We start from the raw sequence: 24,683 nt of genomic DNA on the forward strand, positions 1-24,683 counted from the left end.
GGTCGTCTCCGGCCTCCTGACGTCATATTCTCATCTGCATACCGGTCCCCGCCCCTTCGGAATGCTGGCGACGTCAGCCGGGCTCTGCAATTGCCGGGGCCGCGCGCGGTGCTGCTGCATTTGGCGCAAGAGAAGCCTGGGGAGCGCGATCTGGAGGTGAGCGCGCGCCCCCCCGGCCGCCCCCGTGTCCCCCTTGGCAGCCCCGCCCGGCCCCCGCGTGCAGGGCGATAACCTTTATTTGACACCCGGGGGGGATGATGATGCAGCGGGCGGGGCTCGTGGCTGCACGGGAGGAGGGGGGGGCAAGCAGGGGGCTCGGCTCCTGCTGAAGGATGGAGGGAGGGGAGCTGTGTGCTTGGGGGGCGCCCCTAGCATGGCAGAGCAATGGGGGGCTGTGTGCACAAACCCCGCTGGGTGATGCATGCACACAGACCTGCTGGGGGGGGGGGGTGCATGGGTCAGCGTTCTGCATCCATTTCCGTCTCTATCCGGCCTGGGGGGGAGAGCAAACGAGCTTCCGCTTCCCCCCCCTTTCCACCTACGCTGCCCGTCTGGCGGGGGGGATTGAGGGGAGCTGGGGTGCACGGGAGCTCCTTGGCCTCCTACCTGGAGTGGGGGTGATGGGGCATTTTAGGGATTTGTATAAAACATATTGAAGGGTCGTTTTTGGACCGAAGGCTGAATCCGTTCCAGTGATTTGCCAGGCTCTGCAAATGTGATTTCTCAGCTGGTAACGTGGGGAAACATGGAGGTTCAGGGGACCGAACAGGGTCACTGAATATTTCTCTCTCTCGGCCCCAGGTGAGACATTTCTCTTGGTTGGTGCCAGGTCAGAAGATTTGGCTGGGCCTCAAAGAATAACATAGACATGGTGTTTGCTATGCATGCAGCCTTTTCTGCCAGTGTTGGGGGTGGGTGCTCACTGATGCAATCCAGAGAAAGCCTGTTAAATAAAAGAACACTGAGCTGGTTAAGGATGTTTTAATATGAATGATTGATAGCAGGGCGGGGACTCTGAGGGCTGAATGGTACAGACAACTGAATAGCTTGAAGCCATCTGCATCCACTCAACCCCTTGGTCTCTGAGTGACGGTCATTTATTAACACATCCAACCAAGCATGCAGCTTAGTTGGTTCCTGCTGTACCATGCGGTGGTGTATAAGGTTACGGCTTTGCTCTCCTTTTGATGGGTGGTATAACTAACTTCACATGTGCCTAATGCTGCTCTTAAAACAGAGAGCAAAATGGATGTGGGGGCCTGAGTGATTGTTTGCCTTGGCATCTGTGCACTTAGTGACGTTTGCATGGTGAAGGCAAACCAGTGACTGAGATGATCTGCCTACAATGATGGGTGTTTTGTGTTTCTTGGGTGATATTAAAGGATGAAATTTCCAGAAGAACACAGGAGAAGAGCGCCCATTGCTAGGGCAGAAGCTTTTGGTACAGACATACCACGAACCCTTTTCAGTCCTGCTATCTCTTCACTCCTCTCTACAGAGTAAAATTGCTCCCTCCCTCAGAAAAGCCCTAGCTAATGAAAGACACTCATTGCCCAGGTCCTAGGTACAGCCCAGCTTCATTGTTACCCTCTTCCTCACAACATGCCTTGCCTAGGTCAGTGTAATTCTCCGACTTTACCAACCCAGATCTGCCTCCACACCAAGCTTTGCTCGTTAGCGTAGGGTCACTAGTGTCCGTTACTTTACACCAGGACGCTGTGAGGTTACGGGGAATCTTGCCATAGACTCATGAAAAATAGAGGGTCGGCCAGGCCAGGACTGAGCTTGACAGCGTGTTCTGGGCTGCCCTGTCCAAAGGCATTACAGAAATGGAGCCCACCACCAGCCTGATCTGCACGGTCCCTTCTCTTGTGTCCCTTACGGCGCGGCTTGGGTCATGTGTCTCAGTTGGGCCTTGGCAGAAGAGAGATGCCTTTACTTGGGTGGCAAACACTAAGTCGTGGGGCAGCAGGGCTAGTGGGGAATCGCCCTCCCTTTCGCTGGAGTGCTAGCTCATTGCTGGGGTCTCCATGTGCCTGTCAGGAGGTGTGTCTTCCTCTGCATATTGTTCAATGCAGATGCTTGGAGACGGTATACAGGAAAGCTGCCTGTAGGTATTAAGAGTACTGTAATTAAAATGCACTGGAGGAGCTAGCTCACTAAGTGGCTGGCTTAATGTAGCAATAAAATGTTTCTCTAAATATGAACTTGGTCCACAAGGGCCAAATGACTAATATTATGTCGAGACCCATTATTTGAGTTAAATTGCATATTGTTAAAATGGGCTAAGTGACTTGCTGGATTGTATAGTTCCCATTGGATCTGGATTGCTGGCAGATTAGCCGTGTAAACAGGATTTATTCATACACGTGTTTGGAGGTTTTCTTCTGTTTGGCTTTAGAGAAATGGAGCAGGGCTGATTTCTCAGAGGCTGAAAATTGTCTTGATTTTTTTTCCCCCCAAACTCTGAATTGTGCAGCTTATTAGGAAATGGCGTTCGGCTTGGTGCACCGTTAAAGCTTCCTGACGGCATGTAATGGCATGACCATAGCTGTACTGTCCAGTATGTCCGACTGCTCCGTATTTGAGGTGCCTTTGGACTGGGGACAGCATTTGTAAAACAAAAACTCTCCTCCTCCTGGCTGTTTGTAAGTTCAGTTTGATAAAGGGAAGCATAAAGTGGCCATGTATTTCTGGGTGAGTTTTGCACTCAAAACTGAAGTTGCTCAACCTTTTGCCTTGTGCATCGTACGTACACTGCCTTGCGTACACGCTTGCCTCATGTACTCTGCCTGTCACCTTATTGCTTGAATATTAAGTGATCGGAGACTAAAACAAAGGTACAACAATTTCTCAGGAAGTGCGATTAGAGACTCAGAGCAGGAGTCTGCCCAGTAGTGACTGTGAATGAGGTTATAAGGTCGCATTTCCCGATATTATTTCACAGAAAGAGAAAAAAGTACTTTGTGGCTCGGGAGTCTCTGTTTCTCCTTTGCAAAGGGTGACCTTAGAACAGGGGAAGATGCAGCTCACCCACCTTGCCAGCTTCCATTGGCGGTAAAGGGAGACAGCATACCTGGTGCAAGCAATATCCCACGTACTTAAATCTTGAAGCTAAAAGCTCATGCTACTGTGCACCCTGGTACAACTCAGATCAAGCCGAATCTAGTCTCTGTGCTTTATAAACAGGGCTCGGAAACGTCACCGGAGATTTGAAGCGATTAGCCAGGGGCCAGCCTGCAAATCTGAGAAGGTGGGCGTCTGCAGGGTATGCGGGCAACTCCCTGGCATGAAGCAGTAGCCAACCCCCATTCCCTCCCTGGCTCTGGGATTCTTACCAATGAGCTGCCCCTGGACCATGCTCAGGGCTCTTTCTCAGGTCTGGGTGGTAGGGATCTGATAAATGTCAAGCTGCTGGAAGGGAGAAGGATCTGCCTGTCTGAAGAACCTCCTGCCTATGGCAAGGAGAGGAGGTTTGTGCTGCTGTGCTGCTTCCCACAGCCATCTTGTTTTGTGCCTTCCCTACTGCAGATGACTGGAGCGCCCAACTTGAAGTTGACATGGTTGTTGAGTTTCCCTGAGGTGCTGAGACTAAATACTTGAAACTAATTTCATGCTGTTGCTGAAAAGAACTCTTTCCTGCAGCAGCAGAGGCAATGGAAAGGTCTGTCTGCAGATTCAGGAAGATGCTCCTGTATCCGTTCGTACTCTGCTCCAAGTTGCAAAGTTTATGGTTATCTTCCTCCCCTTTCCCCCCCAAAAAAGCTACTAAGGGTTACAGAGGGGTCAAGGGGTGGTCCCTGGTGAACCTTCTGAGACATGTGGGGGTCTCCAATCAGCCTGTTAAGGCTTGCTGCAGGTTCTCCCTCTTAAGAAGCTCACAGCAGAGGGGAACAGCACCCTCCTAGGCCCTTCTGGCCTTGGAATCTACTGTAGGCATCTAGTGTCTCCCCCTGTTGAAAATGGGCCCAGGACTTCCCCAGAATCATTCCCAGAGCAGGTCTTTTAGCAAAACAGCCAATCTTGATCATCTGTTCTCTCCTCCCAGTCCTCCACAGATCTGCTATGGTGAGAGGAGCAGGGGTCCTGAGTGTGTTTGGGGAGCACAGGGGCCTAGGGCTGGGCAGCAGGGCGGGAGCTGTTCAGCCCAGGAGAGTGATTACTCCAGTGAAGGTAACTGTCTCTTGTCCTCCCACTGGGGTCTGGCCATGACATGTTTGAAGCTTAGCCGTGGCGACCACCAATTCTTAATGTCTGAATTTACAAATGGCCTCTCTGCTTCACTTCTGTATTGCAGGGCTCGTTGTCCTCTCTGTTGTGGTGTTTTGGGGGGAGGGATAGCTCAGTGGTTTGAGCATTGGCCTGCTAAACTCAGGGTTATGAGTTCAATCTTTGAGGGGGCCATTTAGGGATCTGGGGCAAAAATTGGTCCCGCTTTGAGCAGGGGGTTGGACTAGATACCCCCTGAGGTCCCTTCCCACCCTGAGATTCTATGATTCTGTGACATTTACATTGCAATAGTCCCTCAAGGCCACAGCCAGGTTGGGCCCTGTTGCGCTAGGCGCTGTGCAAACGCCCAGCCCCTGGAGAGTCGAGTTAAGCTTTGCAGTCTGGCTCTGCAGGAAAAAGAGAGAGTGAGACCACATCTGCACTGGGGGGCGGCAGCCACGTAGCTGTGGCCCATAGCCCCAGAGCGTAGATGCAGAGGGGTAAAGTCTGCAGAGCCTGGTGGAAAGTGCACACCCAGGAGCGCTGTAGCCATGTCAACCTACATTTAAAGCGTAGCCCAGGCCTGAGGGCGAGACGCTCACGGGAGGTGTGATGCAGCACACGCTGGTGTACCTGTGCTGACGTTAACTTAGCAAGCATGGCTGAAAAGAGCGGTGAAGAAATGGCAGCCCGAGCTTCAGCGTGGGCCAGCTAATGCAAGCGTGTCCCCAGCGTGCATTGCACGGGTCGCGCCGAAGGCCTGCCTCTGCATTGTCATGGCTGTTGTAGCCAGCTGGGCTCGCTAGATTCAAGCTGGCATGGTTGTGCCAACCCGTGCTGCCATCGCACTGCCAGCTGCAGGGCAGACCGACCCTTGGTGCTTTTTCAACGAGAGCTTTGGGGTAACGTTTTCAGACGCACCGAAGTCCTATTTCTGAAAGTGATTTAGTCCTTTGAGAGTTTAAGTCTCATTGGAAGCGATTGGAATTTAGGCTCCAAGTGCCTAAGTCACTTGAAAATAGGGCCTAGGCTCCTAAGCAACTTGGGCCCTTTTGACAATGTTGCCCTTGGTCTCTCGCTGACAAGTTGTGCTGCGCAGTGCTTGTTGGGGCTGATGATCCACAAGAGTGCCCCTGTTAAAAATGTTTAACAGCTCTTCATGTTTGATCACAACCAAGTCATCTCAGACCTGGGGGTAGATCTCAGCTTGGAGAATCCGCCCCTTTTGTTACAGAGTGGCACAATAATAGACTTGATGAGCTTCAGTGAATGCCTTTGTTTTTAGGATGTCATAATTCGGGAGCTGCTTGTCCAATTCAGGTAAACTGGGGGGGGAATTCTACCTTGGCTCTAACCCTAACCCACTAATATTGGGGCTGGTATGACTTTAGAAGAGGGGGTGTGTAGGGGGCACAGTTGGGTTTATAAGGGAAAAGGTACAGAGAAGGGCAACAAAAATGATCAGGGGGAGGGAACAGCTTCTCTATAAGGAGAGAGTAAAAAGACGGGCTTGTCAGTCTAGGAAAGAGACGACTAAGGGGGAATATGATAGAGGTCTGTAAAGTCCTGAATGGTGTGGAGCAGTGGCTCTCAACCTTTCCAAACAACTGTACCCCTTTCAGGAGTCTGATTTGTCTTGCGTACCCCAAGTTTCACCTCACTTTAAAGACGACTTGCTTACAAAATCAGACATGCAAATACAAAAGTGTCACAGCACGCTGTTACTGAACAGTGGCTGACTTTCTCATTTTTACCATATCGTTATAAAATAAAACAATTGGAATATAAATATCGTACTTACATTTCAGTGCATGGGATATAGAGCAGTATAAACAAGTCATTGTCAGGATGAAATTTTAGTTTGTACTGACTGGACTAGTGCTTTTATGCTGCTTGTTGTAAAACAAGGCAAATCTCTAGATGACTAGCTCAGTTCCTGGAGGATAGGTCCATCGGGGGCTATTAGCCAAGATGGTCAAGGACGCAAACCCATGCTCCGGGTATCCCTAAACCTCTGACTGCCAGACGCTGGGACTGGGCGACGGGATGGATCACTTGATTAATTGCCCTCTTCCACTCATTCCCTCTGACCTGTCTTGCCCCAACGACTGTTAGAGGACACTGGGCTACATGGACAATTGGTCTGACCCAGTGTGGCCGTTCTTATGTTAAAACATCTTACTTTGTTTGCATGGTTTCGGCTGCTGCCAGCACCCAGGCCGGTGGGATGAACGTTAGACCCAGTAGTGGAGGCCTAGCTTTGTAGTGGTTCAGACCGAGTGTAGGAACATCACAGCTGCATGGATCAAAGGCCTGCACTGGCTGGCTGCCTCAAGAAGGAAATTGGAACCTTATCTATTCATGCAAGCTGTTTGCTTCAAGGGTTTCTTTTGAGGAAGCTTATATAATGGGAAAAACACTGTGGTGCACTTGGACTTTTACTTCACAGGGAGCATTAATTTCTGGGGGGAAGGAGTTTGTCTCAGGACCTAGTAAATACAGACCTCCTGGATCTATTCTTGCATTCAGAGCTCTTGGGACCTCCCAGAGCAACAGTGTTTGCTGGTGCTGTCTGCCCTGCTGTGTCCCTGGAAAATCTAGTGGCACAGACCTGCCCTTAGTTCTCAGGAATTTTGCTCTGGGTTGTCCAGGGCGCTCTCACCCTGCTCCTTCAGCCACATGCCTCTCCACGTTCGCATAGCCTTGTGGGGAAGGCTCTAGACAGAGTCTTGAGATCTGGGCTTGGTTCCTTGCTCTGCCCCAGAGGTCCAGTGTCACTGGGGTGGGGCTGTCACAGGCAGCTGAGAGAGTTCAGGCACCCAGTTCCCATTGAAAACCCAGGAGAGTTGGCCACTGATAATCCTGCCCATAACCTCTCTGGGCGCAGTTGCCAACCTGCAAAATGGGGATTGTATTCCCTTTCTCCCACCATGTGCCTGTCTTGGGCAGGGACTGTCTCTGTGTCTTTGGGCACCACTGGTCTAGGAATAGCGATGCTGGCGTTAGACCAATGGTCCATCTAGCCCAATATCCGTCTCTCACGGTGGCCAGTACCAGGTGCTTCTGGCAGTTGGAGGTTGAGGGGTACCTGGAGCGTGGGGTTGCATCCCTGACAGTCCTGGCTAACAGCCATTGATGGGCCTGTCCTCCCTGAAAGTATCTAACTCTCTAGTCCAGTTCTACTCTTGGCCTTCACAGCGTACCAGGCCACGACCATGGGTTGTTCCATGGCTTGACGGTGTGCAGTGTGAAGCAGTATGTCTGTTTGTTTGTTTTTAACACGTGACCCCCTAGCTTGTGTGTGATGGGAACAGATAAATAACGCTTCCGAATTCGCTTTCTCCACACCAGTCCTGTTTTCTTTGCTTCAATCATGTTCCCCTCTCAGGCGTCTCTTTTCCAAGCTGGACGGTCCCCATCTTTTTAATCACCCATGAAAGCTGTTCCATCCCTAGCAGTTTTTCTTGCCCTTCTCTGTACCTCTTCCCATTCTCATATATTTTTTTGAGATGCGGTGACCAGAACTGCGCACACTATTCAAGGTGTGGGCGTGCCATGGATTTATATAGTGGCCTTGTGATGTTTTCTGTTTTATGATCTATCCCTTTCCTAATGGTTCCTACCATTCCGTTCGCTTTTTTGGCTGATTTTTCAGATTGGGCGGATGTTTTCAGAGAACTAGCCAGGATGATGCCAAAGTTCTCCTCCTTGAGTGGTGACAGCTCATTTAGACCCCATCGTTTCGTATGTACAGTTGGGATCATGTTTTCCAATGTGCATGACTTTGCACTTAGACTCAAGGTGCCATTTTATTGCCCTGCCACCAGGTTTGTGAGATCCCTCTGTAACTCTTCGCAGTCAGCTTTGGACTTAACGATCTTGAGTAATTTTATATTGTCTGCAAATTGTGCCAGCTCACTGTTCCCTCCCTTTTCCAGATCATTTATGAATATGTTGACCATTGGTCCCCGTACAGATCCTTGGGGGGGCCCTGCCAGTGCAGGGATATCGCGCCATCTCCGTTAGAAGCCCCGAGGGGTCCTTGTTTGGTTGACGCATGTGCTGGGGTAGTTCACAGCTACATTAGCAGTTGAGGAGTTTGTGGCAGAGACCTGAGTTTGCTTGTGCTGAAGCTGGGTGGACTCTCAGCCGAGGAGTCTGGGCTAGAGCTTGCCCTGGGTTAGCCCCTCCATGCTGGGGAGGAAGCAGGACTTGTGGCGCATGCTGAGTGTTGTCTGGTGCCTTGCTCCAGTTCACTCCAGCAGCTGGGAAGGAGGGAGACAAAGGTGGTGATGGGCAGAGGAAGCGGAGGCCCTTGTGCAGGCACTGCTGAGAGCAGCGTTCCAGGGAGGAACTGGCCACACGCGTGTGGCTTCCCCAGGCTGGTAGCCGTGAGGCTCCTGCGAGCTGGGCTCCCGCTCCGTCTAGGACTCGGAGCGCAGCTGTGGGGGCTGCAGAGAGCCGTCCTGCCTGCACCGTGAGCCGCAGGGGCTCCATGCAAAGGGCTGCTGTTTGGGGGCCCGTCTGTCAGACCTTCCATTTTCCCAGTGGTCTCTTTCCTGCCCCACTGAACCTGGGGAGCAGAGTCGCCTCTCTCCACACCCAGAGGCTGTGCCCAGTGCTACGGACCCGGCATTCTCCACTCGCAGATGCTGCTTGCTGTGTCTCCACCAGCTGTTCAGACCCTGAATATCCATCGCTTGCCAGCAACAGGCTTCAGAAACGTCATCATGGGTCTGGATCCCTGACGGTTCTGTGGGGCTCGGTCCTGTTTGCACTGGCACAGAACTGCTGCCACATCTGGAACGGACTGACCCCCGTGCTGCCCACCCCCCCAAGGGTCCCGGCCTGAATGGGCTGGGGGGCTCGAACTCCCCTTAGCGGGGCTGGGGCGGGGGGGAGGAGGGGGGAGTAGCGGACACCAGCTGCCCATGGTGTTCTGCCTGCCCTTTGATTACCCAGTGAGCATCAGTCTTCAGGACTCTCCCCGCCTGGCACCTCTCATGAGCCCTGGCAGGGGCTGCAAGGATCACAGCAAGGGCAGTCTGAGCCTTTGGCCAAGTCAAAGGGGCGAGGGGGAAACGCAGTATTGTCTAGGCCCCTCGAACTGGCCCTTTGCAGACAAAGTGCAGGAAGGTCTGGGGAGAGCAGTGGCATTGCCTGGGGGGCTGGAGGGGCTGAGCTCTGAGGGGATCGGGAAGGAACTCTGCCTAGTTCGGCCAAGCAGCAGCAGCCCACGGGGTTCGATGGGGTGCTTTGCTGAGGGCAAGGCCAGGGGGACAGAATGAAGATGCAGAGACTCGAGGTGGGTAGCAGGAAGGCGTTAGGCCGTGATGGGGCTCTCCAGGGCGGGATGAGGGGAGCTGTGCCTGGAGTCGTACAGCCTTGCCCTGGGTGCTGCCCTGGGGAGCAGGCTGTAGGAGCAGCCTTGTGCTGGCTGGGTGATGGGTTGGGTGGAATAGGCCTCTTCCCCCTCGTCGACTTCTGGCTGTAACGTACCCCGAGTATGTGCCAGGACAGAAAGGGAGCCCGGGCCTGTGGTCTGCTGGTCCTCGCGGCTTCCGGCTTGTGAACAGGGCAGGGAGATCCTGTGGAATAGCTGGGTCTGGGAGAGGCTGGATCAGAGAGCCCAGCTGGCTTGGGGCTGGTGTCCTCTGCTGTGCCCAACGTCCTGCATCAGCCGCATTAGTGGGTGGCATGTGCTGTGATCACCCCCAGCTGCCAGTGGGGAAACGTGGGGCAGGGCCCAGGCTCAGGCAGGGCTGGGGTCTCAGGGTTATCCTAAAACAGCATGGCAGAGAGGAGCATGTTTAAAATCTGACCAATCCGTTCTGGGTGTGCGTAGACCTGGATTCTGTTCCCAGCTCTCTGGTCACTCCGCCCCCGCTGAGAAACCTTGTACCTTCGTTCCAGGGTGTTGGACACTGCAGTACTCCGTTGCGAATGACACCAGATATGACCCACTGGAAGGGCACTCCCATGAGCCTCCCCCCTCCCCATTGCAGGGCAGAAAGGGTGGGCATAGCTGGGTGCCATTTCTGGTGCTTCACGGTGCCCGCCCATGTTACTGCACCCAGAGGGGTGATGGGGTGCGATACTGCATGACGTGGCCTCGCTCTGACCTCCCGGAAGCTGATGGTGGGGTCTCTCTGGGTCTGAGCAGGGAGCAGCCACCCTGGTGACTCCATGGGGCCGAGCATGCCTGAATCCCCCAGGAAGCACGTACCCCACCAGCCCAGCTCTGCCGTATGCTTCCCTTTGCAGATGGCTTCCGCTACCGACTCCCGCTATGGCCAGAAGGAATCCTCAGATCAGAACTTCGACTACATGTTCAAGATCCTGATCATCGGGAACAGCAGCGTGGGGAAGACCTCATTCCTCTTCCGGTACGCTGATGACTCCTTCACTCCCGCCTTCGTCAGCACCGTGGGCATCGACTTCAAAGTCAAAACCATCTACAGGAATGACAAGCGCATCAAGCTGCAGATCTGGGTAGGGGCTGTGGGCTGTGGGATGCAGTGAGGTGGGCTCTGTGCTGCTGTATGTCACCGGAGATGTGCACTGAAACCTCCCTGGCCCAGCCAGCTGCTCCAGGGCTGGGGTGATAACCCAGAGTCCTAGCCAGGCCTCAGTCCGGGGAGTCCTGTTCGGCCACCCTCAACTTCCCTGCGGCTTAGACTGGCCCCCCGGCCTTGGCTGCTGCATGGTGTGCCTGGCGCCGCGCGGCTGGTGTGTTCTCCCCAGGCCGTCAGTGGGCACCATGGGATCGGTGCTTGCTGGGGGAGATGTTCACGAAGTGATAACCAGCCCGGAGCGTTTTCCGAAGGGCAGACATCACATGGGTGACGCCGGTTCTGGTTTCTTTTACGCTCTTTCCCCCCAGGACACAGGTTGCTAACTAACCACTTCCACGAAGTGTGAGCATCCTGCATCTGCTGCTAGCCCCGCGGCGGCCTGGCAGAGTGGCCCTCAGAAGAGGGGTCCTGGTGTGCTGTGTGCACCCTAGTCCGCGTGGGACAGCGGCAGTGAGAAGAGGCTTGGACGGGTGGTGGCTGTGGCCATGCTGTCTCCTAGAACCTGAGCACCGCGCGTAGGCTCAGGGCTGTTCTAAAGCCCAGCTCTACAGCATGGCCTTTCCCAGCTCCTCTGCCGGGCCGCTGCAGAGCAAGCCTGGGCTGCCCCTTGCTCTGCACCCAGGCTGTCAGCTCCACCTTGATTCACCTTGGCCCCCTCCACCCCCCCCACTCTCACGCACACACAGCCTCTGGAAGGAGCCATTAGCCCAAGGCCTTGGCTCCAGAACGCTCAGAGGTGGCCTCACGCTCCACAGCGCCGTGTGCTGACAGGCTCCCTGCCTCCCCGGGCACAGAGCGTCAACACAGAAGCGCCCGGAACAGTCTCAGCAGCAGAGATGAGGGAGCAGCCGGAGTGACAGATTTAGCTGTGGTGGCTTTGCCCTCGTTCCCGTGGGATGTAAATGCGGCTTCGTGGCTCTGAGCTGCCTGCCGCAGCGATGAAAGGCTCTGGGTGGTGGAACCAGAGAAGCGATGAGCCTGGTGACTCTTGGTGAGCGGGGAGGGGTCTCTTGGGCACACGTGCCAGTTCCCAGTCTAACGAAGCCGCTGCCTGGGAGCGCAGAGTGGGGGTTAATTTTCAGGAGAGCCGAGTTCGGGGTTCTTTGCTGGGGCTGCGTTCAGCTCCCCCGGTAGCATTGCAGGCAGCAGAATGGTCCCTTGCTGGGAGGGGTGCCCCTGTCTGACACTGAACCGCTTCAGGGCGGCTGTCTGAACATTGGGGCACGCGGGGGGTGTCCCTGCCCCTGCCTGCTGGGCTTTGCCCTGTAAATTCTGTGGCTTTCTGTTTTCTTCCCTGGGCTCCTCTGGTCCGTCTGTCCTCTGTCAGAGTGCGTAGGGAGGGGCTTCTCCAGCCTTGCTTCAGGCTGCTCCTTGCAAACTCGGTGAGCTGGGCTTTTCACGCAGACGTGTGGCTAATCGCCGGGCACCCCACTCCCACAGGCTCATCTGAAACGAAGGGCTCCCCCTTCCCATTCAACGGCAGGCGAATGAGAGGCTGGTATGTTGGGAGTGCCTGGGCCTGCCTCTCCCTACAGGCCTCCCTGGACAGGACAGTCCCAACCCCTATTGGCCGCTCTGCAGCCGAGCCCCGCTTGGGTCCTGCTCCTCAGCATTGACGTGATCCTGGCAAGGCAGCTGGCATCTGCTGTCAGTGCCTCCCAGCATGCCCTGCAGCCAGGGGTGCCCCAAAGGGAAAGGGTAGATCTGCAGGGAATTTGGAAATTCCTTGATTGGAAGAATCATAAAATAATTCAAATATAAAACCAGGGATGTGGCGATTCCAGTGGGATCAGAGCGAAAATCGGGAACCGGTCTCTTGGCCAGGCTGAGACTCTTAGCGAATCCACCCCAAAGTCCTCCCCTTCGTCTGCTTGAAACCCAGCCCTGGAGAGAGACGGGTTCAATTAACGCACCTCTCCTCTCCTGAGCAGAGATGCCATGGCAGGTCTGCCAGTCCCCCTCTCTGCCCCGTGTGCTTCAGCTGGTCCAGGGTGGCCCACTGGGGACGGGGCGCTCCTCCAACCCGAGAGACCCCTGGGTGGGGATGGCAAGTTACTTGGCACAGTAGCGCTGCAGTCGGCCAGCCACCGGGGCGGTTTTGTTATACAGTTAGTCACCTAGTAGTTAGAGTAGGGACTTACCCAGGAGTCCCTGGTTCTGTTCCCAGCCCTGCCACTCACTTGGCTCATGTGGCCTCTGACTCTGTTTCCCCATCTGTGAAATGGGCAGGAATCTTTCCCACCCCCACCGAGGAGTCGGGGCTGGTGGTTGTCTGAAGTGCTTGGAGCTGCCCACGGGTGTCGCTTTACCGACTGGTAAACATCTTGCTTCTGCTGCCCTCAGTGCTCGGGGTGGATTTCTCCTCTCCGTGGCCTGCCCTGCAGCACCTGTTCCCCACGCCGACAGCCACAGGCCCTGCACTGCTCCGGAGCGCTGGGTTGAACAGTCCAGGCAAATAAGCAGGGGCTTCTGCCAAGCTCCTGGGGCCTGTGGGTCCCAAATAACGGAGCGGAGCAATGACTAAACTCCCTGGATCCTGCCCCCACCCCCGCCCCTACCAGCACTTGTGGGAGCTCTGGGTCAGATCTTGCTAGGAGGCAAAAAACGCCCAGGTAGGGCCACTCGGACTCCTGCTGCCAGGAACCAGGGGGCCAAAGCCAGACTGTGAGGTGCTTCCCCACCTCTGCCTGTCCCTGCGGGGAGGTCTGGGGCAGGGCCCCCTCCGCATGGATCCCCAGGGCAGGGTCTGGCCCGATGTCTCGGGTGGATGCTGTGGCTCACAGCCCTGCTCAGACCCCGGGCTTCTTTCCTGGGCCTGGGGCCGGCCGGCTTCTTCCCAAACTGAGCACGCCGCTTTGGCCCTGAGCCAGACAGGGTGGGGGGAGCGCAGGAGTCGAAGGCATGTGCATGCGGGGGCGGGGCACTTTGGCAAGAGGCGTGTGCATGCGGGGGGGAGCTGTGGCGTCCCGAAGCACACGTGTGTGGGATGCATCAGCAATGGCTGGAGGCCTGGGGCAGGGGCGGTGGGGGTCCGTGGGGCCATGGAGGAGCTGTCTGCAGGCATCGCTCTGATGCTGGCCGGGCCCCAGCCCTGCCCTTGGTGCAGCCGCATGCAGGGCTGGGAAGGGAGGGCCTGGGCCCACCAGCTCTGGGTGCGAGAGCCGCCCGCCGGAGGCGGCAAACCACAGCCTGTCCCTGGAGCTGGGCGCGCAGTGTGGGACCAAGGCTCCCTTTGGCACGGGGACGGGTTGCCATGGTGAATCGCAGGCAGCTCCACTGCAGGCCGGGCTGAGCCTCCCAGCTGTCCTGGGAAACCCCAGCGACAGGGAGTCGCGGTTCCTCTTCCCCCTGCTCCTTGGCAGGGCTCCCTGGAGGCCCCGTCCCCCTCCCCACCCCCATGGCACACGCAGGGTTGCTTGGGTGTGATCTCACTGCCGGGCTTGGGAGGGGATGTGTGGGAGAGGCGCTCTGCCGTGTCCCGCACTCTCCCAGCCCAGGAGACGCCGAACGGGGCAGGGGGGCGCACTGGCCTGGCCCCGTGCCCTAGATCATTCTGGGTGGGGGTCAGCAGCTCTGGGAGAAAGTTCCAGAGACTTGGCTAAACATTGGATTTTCCTTCTTTAAATCTCAGAGGCAGGATCCGTCTCCTCCCGTCTCGCAGTGCTGGAGCTCCGGGGCCCGGGCGGGGGGTGCACGGAAGTTAGGGTGGGTTCCCACATCCTTCCTGCTGCTCCCGAGTGACCCTGCTCTGGTCTCCCCAGGACACCGCGGGCCAGGAGAGGTACCGGACCATCACCACCGCCTACTACCGGGGGGCCATGGGCTTCATCCTGATGTACGACATCACCAACGAGGAGTCCTTCAACGCCGTGCAGGACTGGTGAGCGGGTGGCTCTGAGGGCACCGGGAAGGAAAAGCAACACTGAGCCTTGGCGCTGCGGTGATGGGGGAGAGGGGGAGGGAGCCTCTCCATCGTGCAGAGCCAGCTTCTCACTGCCGTCACTTTAGCCATGCTGGGACCCGGCAGCCAGGCCACTCAGCAGGTGTCTAACTGCGCTTCTGCCCAGCCCCGAACTGGCCTGTGTAGCCGGGACCCCTCCCCCAGGCCATGTCTGCATGCCCACGGACTGTGGTCCCGCTGGGAGCACTCCCTGCGCGTGACGGCTCTGAGGACAGCACAGACTCTCTCTGCCGCCAGCTGGTCACCAGGTGCCCTCTAGGGCCCGCTCCGCTGCAGAGCCGTGCTCCTAAGGGGCTGCTGTCTTCTCGAAGCTTGCCAAGATGTTCCCCCACTTACAGCCTTCCTCTGCTAAGGAAACTCCCCCCACACGCACATTTGGCGCCTGCACCCCCTGCCTCCTCCTAGGGCTGCAGCTTGGACTCTGCACCGCCGCTGCTGGCTGTCTTTCCGCTGCGGCCCCCCACCCCATTTGAAGTGGGTGTTTCCTACATCTGGGTAAATACATCTCTGCGGGGTGGAGCCGGCCTGGCCTGGCCTGGCCTGCGATGCCCCCAGCTCTTGTCGCCCAGAGACAGGGCAAGGGTTGCTGCCTGGAGCTTCTCCCTCCCCTGTGCACTGCGATTCCTGGCCTCTGCCCAGGTTTGAGGGGACAGGGGCTGCTTGTAATGCAGCCAGCATGGCTCCCCCCACAGGGTGGTCCCCAGCCTTGAGTACTGTGCTGTCAGCAGCCTGGCTAATAACCCGCCCGCGTGGGCTGTCTCTGCACCTGAGCCAAACGAAGTGCAGCCCTTGCAGAAATTCTGGGCCAGGAGCCGCCTCCTCCCCCAGCCCACGGCAGCGAGACGAGTTCAGAGCCCCCAGGAACACTTCTGCAGCAGGCCGGGAGAGCTGCCCTGAGCCAGGTGCCAAGGTGCCCCAAGCAGCCACTGACGGGCCATGTCCGTGGAACTAGTCCTGGCTCCAAGTGCGAGAGCTGGAATCCGGGCCGGAACGTATCCCGTTAACACTGAGCCTGGCTGGCTGTTTGGGCCGCCCGCTCCCTCCCCAATGCGAGACCGAAACAGCCCCCGAGTGCGTTCAGAGAGGGTCCTGTCAGTCTAGCGTGGCCTGGTTCCCACTTCCCCAGGCTCTGCTTTCAGCCCTGGATCACTGGGAATCTCTCAGAAATTCACCCTAGTGCCCTCCCCTCCCCGATGTTGCCCAGACCTGCTGTGTAGCTGGAGAGTCCCACGTACAAGCACAGCTCCTGGCCTTTAACTGAGCCTGTGCTGGGCCCTGCCAGCCCGTTCCGTGCATCTCGCGCTGCTGGTGGCAGGCTGCCTGGCTCTGGCCGTTGGGGACGGCGTCCAGAGCTCTCCCCCTAGGAGGCTGGTTCCCGGATGGGCAGTGACCGAAATCCTTTCCTGGCACTTGGTGCCCAGGTGCAGAGAACAGGTGGCGTGTTTTCAGCACACTCGCACGCAGCCCCCCAGGCATGCCCCTCATGGCAGTCTCTGCAGAGAAGCTGAAGCCCTGGACACCCCAGCTGGGCACGCTAGGGTGGGGGGCAGGCAAGTCGCAGAGTGGTTTGTGGGAGGAGGGGAGCCCAGCTTGCTCTGTTGCTGTCTATTCTGTGCTAGCCATGGGGTGTCCAGGCTGCTCGTCTGGCCCCTGCCCCCAGCACTGGGCTTGAGCTTTTCCATCTCTGCTGTCCCCCTCTCCCCACTTCCTCTGCTCCCCTGTTCTCTGTGCACTGACCACCAATGCATCTTGCTACTGGTTTCTCTTCCCATTAGCTCTCTCTTAGGTCTCTTCCTGCTTTGCTGGTTTCTTCGCACTCTGTGGCTGCAGCTGTGGTGGATCTCTGACATGCCCTCTGGCAGTCTGGCTGTGATGGCTTGAGTGAAATGGGGTGAAGGCGAAACTTCTCTGCTAAGAGGCTGGGGGGTGAAGGCCTCTTGCCACTGACCCAGAGAACCAGGCTTCAGTCTCTGGCTGGGATCTGGGACTTTTGGCCCAGAGTCTTTAAAAGTATTGATGTCTTGCTATGCTCAGCACTGCAATGCCTAACTGATTTAGGAGCCTAAATTGCATTAACTGTCAATGGGATTTTGGCTCCTAATGCGTGAATCACTTTTGAAAATGAGCTAAAGGCTCCTAAATCAAGTTAGGCATTGCAACGCTGAGCACAGCACCTTTGACAATCTGGGCCTTTGTCTAACCAGCTGCCCACAGCCCTGCTGTCTGAATATTGTGATTATTTGTTCCCCTATTGCGGCTTTAAGGTCAACCCAGATCAAGACCTATTCCTGGGATAACGCACAGGTGCTACTGGTGGGTAACAAGTGCGACATGGAGGATGAGCGAGTTGTGGCGGCGGAGAGAGGGCGCCAGCTGGCGGAGCACCTGGGTAAGTGCTGGGTGCTGGGCACTGAGCCCCAGCCTAGGTAATGTGCCGACCCTGCAAGGTTCCGGTTGGCGCTGCTTGGGCCCTTTCAGGATTCAGTCTCATGTGAGCATCTGAGAGGGTTCCAGGCATTGCCGAGCTGTTGGGGCTTTGCGCTGCCTTGCACAAGAGCAGGTCAGAAGCACCGTGGGTAAGTCCTGGGCATGGGAAGGTTCTTTGGCCAGTTGAGCACCAGCATTTGCTGCCCCAAAAGGCATCTGGACGTCCTTGTGCTGAGAGATGGCAGTAACGGTGCCCTGCAGGCCTGGGCAGCATCTTTTAGGGGCCTGACAGGTGTGGGGAAGATGGGGGGTGCTGCACAGAGCTGTAACCCTGCAAGGGGACCTGTGCAAGTGCACGCGCGCGTGTGGAGGCGGTGCCGTTGTATGGCAGGCACAGGAGCTGTAACCCTGAGAGGGGACCTGTGTGTCTGTTTCTTTCCTGTAGAGTAATTTAATTGACTCATTGCACTTGCCATAATTCTGTCATTAAGTAGCAGCATGGCTTGTCTTCTAACAAAACTGTAATTGCCGAGCCAGCGCCAGTGTTTTCGATAACTGTTTCTATTATAATCTGTTATTATCACAACCGTATAAACCCTGCGTTTACTGCTGTAAAGTGGTTGGAAAACCAGTCGGCCTGGGTGGATTTAACAGCAGGTTGAACCCAGTTTAGAACGTGGGGCGAGTTTATGGATTTATAACTAAACCCTTTTCCCTGCAAAGTCTCCCATTAAAATTTAACAGCCCAGAGGAGGAGCTGTAAAACCCTTAAAAATTCAGAGACTTTCCATATTTATCATGAGCATGACGAGAACTGTCTATAGCCAGCAGGAGCCTGAGCGGCCCCGCCCATGGACTCTGTCACCTGCCTGGACGGGACTTAGGCAGTCAATGTTAAGTTACCCCCACCCCACATCTTTAAATGGTCAGTCAAGACCCAACTGCTGATCAAAGAGGCGTGGGTATTTGCTGGGCTTTGTAAGGTGGGGTCCCTTGCACGTGGGTCTCACCTGGCTGCACAGAAAACACTCAGCTCTAGGGATGCTGAGCACTGATACTTGGTTCTAAGCTGGTGGAATCCCAGCCCCGGATCTCGGCTCTTGCCGTCAGAAATGCAAAGCAAAGCTTGTAAAAGTGCCTTCCTCTGACTGACCTAGTTAGCTTGAATCAGCAGTTCCTGTGATGGGGAGCAGGAGTCTGAGCCGGGAGGGTGACTTCGCTGGCCAGAGCGATGGTCCCCGGCTGCTGACGCTGCCTATGCAGCCCCTGCCTGCTGCTGAGGTTGCCTTGTTATTTTCCATGTACATTTGGGGCCATGTAAAAGTAATTACCTGGGACAGATTCATTTCCAGGGTCTTTAATTATCCCAGCTAAAAATACTTCCCAGGGCTTAGGAATCGTCTGGTAACTTGCATTGCAGGGGCCCCTGTTGGTGAGCAAAGGCCCTGCCTTGCCCCAAGTCCCTCCCGGCTGCCAGTCTCACACTCTCCCATCTCTCTCTGGGCAGGTTTTGAGTTCTTCGAAGCCAGCGCAAAGGACAATATCAACGTCAAGCAGACGTTCGAGCGGCTCGTCGACATTATCTGCGAGAAGATGTCCGAGTCCCTAGACACGGCGGACCCAGCAGTGACTGGTGCGAAACAAGGGCCGCAGCTGACTGACCAGCAAGCACCCCCCCACCAGGACTGTGCCTGTTAGAGACTGCAGGACGGCCCCCTCTGCCCGCGTAGGCCACATCACCCCTCCAAGTAACCAGTGCCCTAGTTACGCTCAATTATGCTCCCACTTCAACACCCCAGTCACTAGGTCTGGTGGGATGGCCCATAGCGAGGAGTTGTCTGTCTGCTCTCACCTGGCAGGATTTGAAAGGGCTCTGGCCACCCTCTCAGAGTCTGCAGGTTCCATGGGGCGTCACCCCGCCCTCCAGTTTTCCAACCTGGGATGGTAGGAGGAACTTTTTTGTTGTTTGCTTTTAACTATTTCCTGATCGTGCCCCCTTGTTTATAGATAATTGTCTGTCTTGCTGGAAGGGGAGGGGTTAATTGCAGAATCCTGCATTAACTGGCTGACTCAGCTTGGCCAATGTGTTCATTAGCTTCCTTCCTTCCTTCCTTCCCAGCTGGATCCCTGCTGCTGGGTGGTGGGAGGAGCCCTGCTCGGGGGACAGCAGCTTAAAGGACTAGAGTCCCCTTGGTCCTGAACAAACAGCCCTGCCCCATGGAACCAGAGACCTGCTCCCTTCGCTGTAGTGCTGCTGAGGGGGTGACGTACTGGGGTTACATCAGGGCAGATGTGGATTTTAACCTTGACAATTCAATCACTTCCTAAATGGTGCGTCTAGATCCCAGTAAGGCATTAGTGCAGGTGGTTTGTTCTTCATAGAGATGTGTTCCAGCCCTGTCTTTACACCTCCCCTTAACTTGTTCTCCTTGCTAGCACAGAGGCCTTGGCCGATAATGCTGGCTGGCTAAAGAGCCGCTTGACTTTCATTCCTCTGCTGCTCTGTTCTCCCCCACCAAGGATGGCTAGTTCCTGACTATTGTATAAATAGATGCTAATTTATGCTCCTGCTGTCTTCCTCCTTGTACATAAAAACAACCTTCCTGTAAATAGAAGTAGCAAGTGACCATGGTGTGACATGCTGTGCTGTGATTGTGCAGATGTATTTATTTTATCAGTGTGGTATGAACCTGCTTGTGAATATCACTTTTAAATCTATTATTTAAAAACAAAGCTGAGTAAGGGCCAAGGCACTCCTGTACCAAACTAGCCCCAGCCCGGTGGTGGATGACCAATGGAAACCTCGCACTAGAGGAAAAACTTCGATGGTTTGCCTCAAGCAAAGAAACAAGCCACCGAACTGCTGCCCCATTCCATGCTGGGGGTGGAGTTGACACCCCACCTGCCCCAGGATGTTGCACTAGCAGCTGAAGGGTGCTAGTTTGCTACAGGCCTCGCTGTTCCTTGTCTGTTACTATAGTAATGTGTTATTGTAGAGACTGTGAAGCAGTAGATCGAATTCTATCAATGCCCAAACCTGGTGCGTTGCTTCCCTCTATTTATTTTTCTTGGCGAACTCTCTGTATTTCGCAGGTACACACATCCAGCCTCCTGTTTTTGTGATGTTTACTGTAAAAATGTCAAAAGTGTCAAAGTAAAATTTCCTAAAGATCACTGTATCCAAGAGCTGGTGTGAAGAAATAAATTAATGCTAATCACAAGTCCTTCAGGCTCATTTTCCACAGCCCCATGGGGTGAGGGTCAAGAGCTAGTCCTAGAGCAGAGGTGCCCAAGCACCATACCACTGCACTAGTTCACCTGTCCTGGAACGTCCTTGCTCTGCGAGGCCTAACATGGGCTAGCACACTCCAGTCTGTGGCGGGAAGGGACCCCATCTACTCCTTTGCTGTTTGCTCTTAAGCCTGGAATGGGGGCTCTTTCTACAAAGCTGGATCTGACTAATCCAGGGTCCCTTCTCAAGCCTGAGGCGTCTGATTGCCTTGCTAAGGCTGAGCTTAGATCAGTGTTTGCAGCCACTCAGCCTGGCTGCAAGCAAGACCAAATATCTGGTTTCTTAATTAACATTCACCAACCCCATGGTTCTAGTTTTAAGTGAGCAGCCTCCCCTTCCCACAGGGTGAGCTTTAAATTCCCACTGTGGGACACAGTTACTGTTTCAAAAGACAAGCTACATAATTAAGGTCTCATTTAATTATTTTTTTAAGTTACATTTTGGTACATCACGGTTTCTAGCAAAATACAGTTTTCAGACACAGTGAGAATAAATTAAGTTGGTTCCAAGTCATGGGATTATTTTAAGGATCTTGGCTCACTTAGGGATGCCTGGCACCTTGGTTTCAGGTGCAAAACAGTAATGTGCAGCACCTGCCCCACTTCCGCAGAAGTCAGTGGAGGAATAAGAAACTCAGTCATATTAGGCAGCCTGTTGACACATGATTCTTCGTTTTAAAAAGTCACTGGGTTTGCGGCTAGTAAGTTAAATGCTAACTCAGAGAGAGAGACCCCCTCATGTTTCTCTTCCACACCCATCAGGATAGGTCAGCCACATGACAACGGTAGTGATTTGTCTCCAGGAAGCATTTTGTTCACTTGATCAAGCTATTTTTTCTGGTCTGCATGGGAGCCAGCTCCCTCCCCCAGGAACAGATGGAAACAGAGCAGCCATCCTTGCAAACAGCTTGTCAGCCCACAGTTTTCACCCCAGTGCGGTGGGGCTGAGTACTGCTCTTCAGCTCAGCCTCAGCACCAAGTGGCTGCTTGTGCTACAGACGCAAGAGAAGAAATTGACTGAACCATGATTCATTAAATGTTTGTTGAAGCAGCAAAAGCTCCAGCACAAGGGGTTAGTGGCTGGGGAGCTGACAGCAGCCTGCAATGGCCTGTCTGGGTAATACTGACCCTGTGTTTGAGATAGGAAAGGTATGTGTCCCAGCCCAAGGTCAACACGTTCACATATATCACCCGATACTTGGGAGGAAGGAACAGGAAGTTAATCACCTGAGCTGCTGGCCAGACGCACCAGTCTGCCTGGGAAAGAGAATCAAGTGTTAAGAAAGGGGAGAAAAGGCAGGGGGAAGCTATCAGGGATTCGGAGCAGCCTTACCTTGTAAAATTCCCAGAACTTCTCTCTGAGCTCCTCCCAGCTTTCCTCCAGCCTCTGCCCCTCCAGTGACCCCATCCCTGTGCAAGGCACAATTGGTTGCCGGTGAGTGAGTGAGCAAGCAGCCCTGGCCCCCTGCTTTACTAGTGCACCTTTCTTCCTGCCCCCTAGTGGTCATCCCGAAAGTTGTAGCAACATCTTGGAGGCAGTAATTCAATGAGCCAGGGAGTGTGATCTTTAGTCTCAGCAGGCCAGGGACTTTGCTGACTCAGGTTTCCCCAGCTATATGGGGAGCTTAGTAAGGCAGGGAGAAAAGGCAGTGGCCGTGCTTTCATCTAGCATGGCAGCCACTAACCCATGCCTGCCGTGAGCTCTCTGTGTTTATCAGGACAGAACATGCCTCCCAGGGGCTCTGTTCTCCCTCTCAGCTCCATGGGGCAGTACACCCCCCCCCATGCCCCAGCTAACTGGAAAACAGGACTGGCTGGAGGAGAGCGAGCTCTCTGAGTCATTGCAAATACAGCCACTTAATGCACATGTTGGAGTAGAGCCTGGGCACTACACTCACTCCCCAGCCAAGGCAGGGAAACACTTCAGGTGGAAGGAGCAGGCCTGCTTAGTGCAGAAGGGTCTCAGTGCTCCCCGACTGATGAGTGTTGGAGAGGGCACACGTTTGAATAGTCTCTTAGTAACATTTACATGAGAAAGTGATATTTACCCAGAAAATACCAGATTCCAAAGGCCGGAGATGCTACTATCTGGTCAATGAAGACTTTCTTCAGGACAATTTTAATTTCTTTTAATCCACTTGCAGGAAATGCTCTGTCTAACCAGAGATACCAGTAATGCACTAATGGGCCCATGCTGCAGCCAATAGCAAACATCCGAACTGCAACAAAATGCCACCTTATTAATAAATACAAATGCCCAGCACAATGCCATCATGCATTATTGACACAGCTCTGTAAGAATATCTGTCCCTTTACAAAAGGCGCATGTACCCTGCCTCACACAAGGACGCACGGAGATGATGGCAGATTTCAGTCTAGAATATTCTGAATGTTGCTTTGACTCCCTGCAAAAATGGCTCTAAAAGCAGAATGGTTAAAACAGCAGCAGTTCCCCAAGGGTTGGATGTTGCAGGGAAGTTTGGCCCCAGCAGATGACAGACAGCTTCCACGGTTCATGCACAGAAGGAAGACTGACCTAATAAGCACTAGGCAGAGACTGGGGAGACCTGGGTATGATCCCCAGATCTACCACTAACTTCTAAGTGATGCTGGGGAACTCACCTCATCCTCTCTGGGCCTCGGTGCCCATCTTCCTTTTCTGTCTGGCTGTGACCTCTTCAGGGCAGACATTCTCACTTGCTATGTGTATGCAGCTTTACCCAGCAGAGTGGAGCCCCTTCGCTACCACAATACACATAATAAATAACAGAGTAGACCCCACATGCTGTTTCCAGCCCCCTACTCCCACCCAATGCTGCCCGCAATACAGGCCAAACAGCAGGAGAACTCACAGGCTGGGCAGAGCCAGGCATGAAGATGCCCCTCATTCCATTTAAATGGGTCAGAGGCAGCTGGTGGGTCCTTTCCGGAGGCAGGGGGAGACACGCGAGCCCTGTGAGTGGTACGTGCCCACCCCTCCTGTGGTACAAAACAGCTGGCTGTCAAACAAGCACACAGCGGACACACCTGTGCGGCCCAGCTCCCGCTTCCGCTCCGGGTCATTCCTCATTTGCCACGTCTGCTGGACGGTGTCGCCAGTCGCCATGAGAGCCCCGCAGCTCACAGTGTTTGTAACCAGGAGCAACCGGCCTCTGAAAAAAGGCTTCCAATACCCCGAGAAGCCAACGAACATCTGTCTGCCACGGGCCAGCATCCTTCGCTCAGCAGCAAACCCTCAGCATCCAGGTTGCACCAGCTGTGCCTGCGCCAAAGAGAAACAGAACATCGGGGCGCTTGGCACTGCGCCAAACCGCTGCCACTGCCCTGGGCAGCCTGGCCTGCTCGTCCCCAGCTCTGTGCCCCACACACCCACCACGAGTCCCTGCGCCCAGCTCCACACGTACCCCGGGGCGGGGGGCTGCCCCGACCTGCCGGGCCCCACCCGTCGCCCGCTCTGCACCCCAGAGCGCCAGCCTGCAGGGCCACACAGGCCTTGGGACGCCCCCTCCTCGCCACAGCCCCTCCCCCCCACAAGTGTCCCGTGCCCCTCCCCGCCTCCCCCACAAGTGTCCCGTGCCCCTCTCCCCACAGCCCCCCCCACAAGTGTCCCGTGCCCCTCCCCGCCTCCCCCACAAGTGTCCTGTACCCCTCTCCCCACAGCCCCGTGGCCCCCTCCTGCCATAAGTATCCCGTGCCCCTCCCCACAAGTGTCCCGTGCCCCTCCCCCCCACAAGTGTCCTGCTACCCCCCCCCCCAACAGCCCCACGGCCCCTCCCAAGTGCCCTGTACCCCGGTGTGTGAAATGTCTCCATTACCACCAGGTGCGAAGCGCAGCCTGGGCGGGGAGTCGCGGGGCAAAAGGCAGCGCCGCGGGGGGGCGCCCCGGGGGGGGGGCCTCGCTCAAAGCCGGATCCGGGCGGCTCCCGCCACACCTCAGGGACCCCGCCCCCGCCCCCGCCCTCTGCCTGACCCCGGCGGGTCCCGTCTCCTGGGCCGGCTCCGCGCAGCGCCTCGCCCCGCCGGCTCCGGCCGCGCCCCGGGCTGTGTCACGTGACGGCGCTGCGCCTTCCGCTTCCGGGGCCGCGGCCGGTGACCCGCCCCGCCCCCCCCCGCCATTTCCCGCCGGCGGCCGGAGCAGCCGCAGGTCGCCGGGCAGCGCCGAGCACGGGGACGGTACCGGGCCTGGGTCAGGCTGGGCCTGGCGGCACAACTGGGCTCTG

The 24,683-nt window shown here is 55.7% G+C and overlaps 2 protein-coding genes across 5 annotated transcripts; one reads left to right on the forward strand and one right to left on the reverse strand.

The window, feature by feature from the left end:
* RAB3A (RAB3A, member RAS oncogene family) lies at nucleotides 1-20,376 on the forward strand. The gene is made up of 5 exons (XM_074939769.1): nucleotides 1-156; nucleotides 10,474-10,701; nucleotides 14,546-14,664; nucleotides 17,010-17,134; nucleotides 18,680-20,376. Exons 2-5 carry the CDS (start codon nucleotides 10,474-10,476, stop codon nucleotides 18,868-18,870), a joined length of 663 nt encoding a protein of 220 aa, XP_074795870.1. The 5' UTR covers nucleotides 1-156; the 3' UTR covers nucleotides 18,871-20,376.
* MPV17L2 (MPV17 mitochondrial inner membrane protein like 2) lies at nucleotides 19,409-24,347 on the reverse strand. 4 transcript variants are annotated; one of them, XM_074939774.1, is made up of 6 exons: nucleotides 24,279-24,347; nucleotides 23,491-23,725; nucleotides 22,512-22,682; nucleotides 21,797-21,873; nucleotides 21,691-21,720; nucleotides 19,409-20,301 (listed from the first exon to the last, which is right to left on the reverse strand). In XM_074939774.1, the coding sequence occupies exons 2-6, from the start codon at nucleotides 23,675-23,677 to the stop codon at nucleotides 20,299-20,301; spliced, it is 468 nt and encodes a 155-aa protein (XP_074795875.1). In that variant the 5' UTR covers nucleotides 23,678-23,725; nucleotides 24,279-24,347; the 3' UTR covers nucleotides 19,409-20,298. The 4 variants fall into 4 exon arrangements, with proteins under 4 accessions (XP_074795875.1, XP_074795874.1, XP_074795872.1 ...); XM_074939773.1 differs by lacking the exon at nucleotides 19,409-20,301 and adding an exon at nucleotides 20,878-21,455; XM_074939771.1 differs by lacking the exon at nucleotides 19,409-20,301 and adding an exon at nucleotides 20,878-21,455 and having other exon boundaries at nucleotides 21,592-21,720.
* Nucleotides 24,348-24,683: the final 336 nt, after the last annotated feature.

The sequence above is a fragment of the Natator depressus genome, chromosome 25, assembly GCF_965152275.1.
Source record: "Natator depressus isolate rNatDep1 chromosome 25, rNatDep2.hap1, whole genome shotgun sequence".
Lineage (NCBI taxonomy): Eukaryota > Metazoa > Chordata > Testudines > Cheloniidae > Natator > Natator depressus.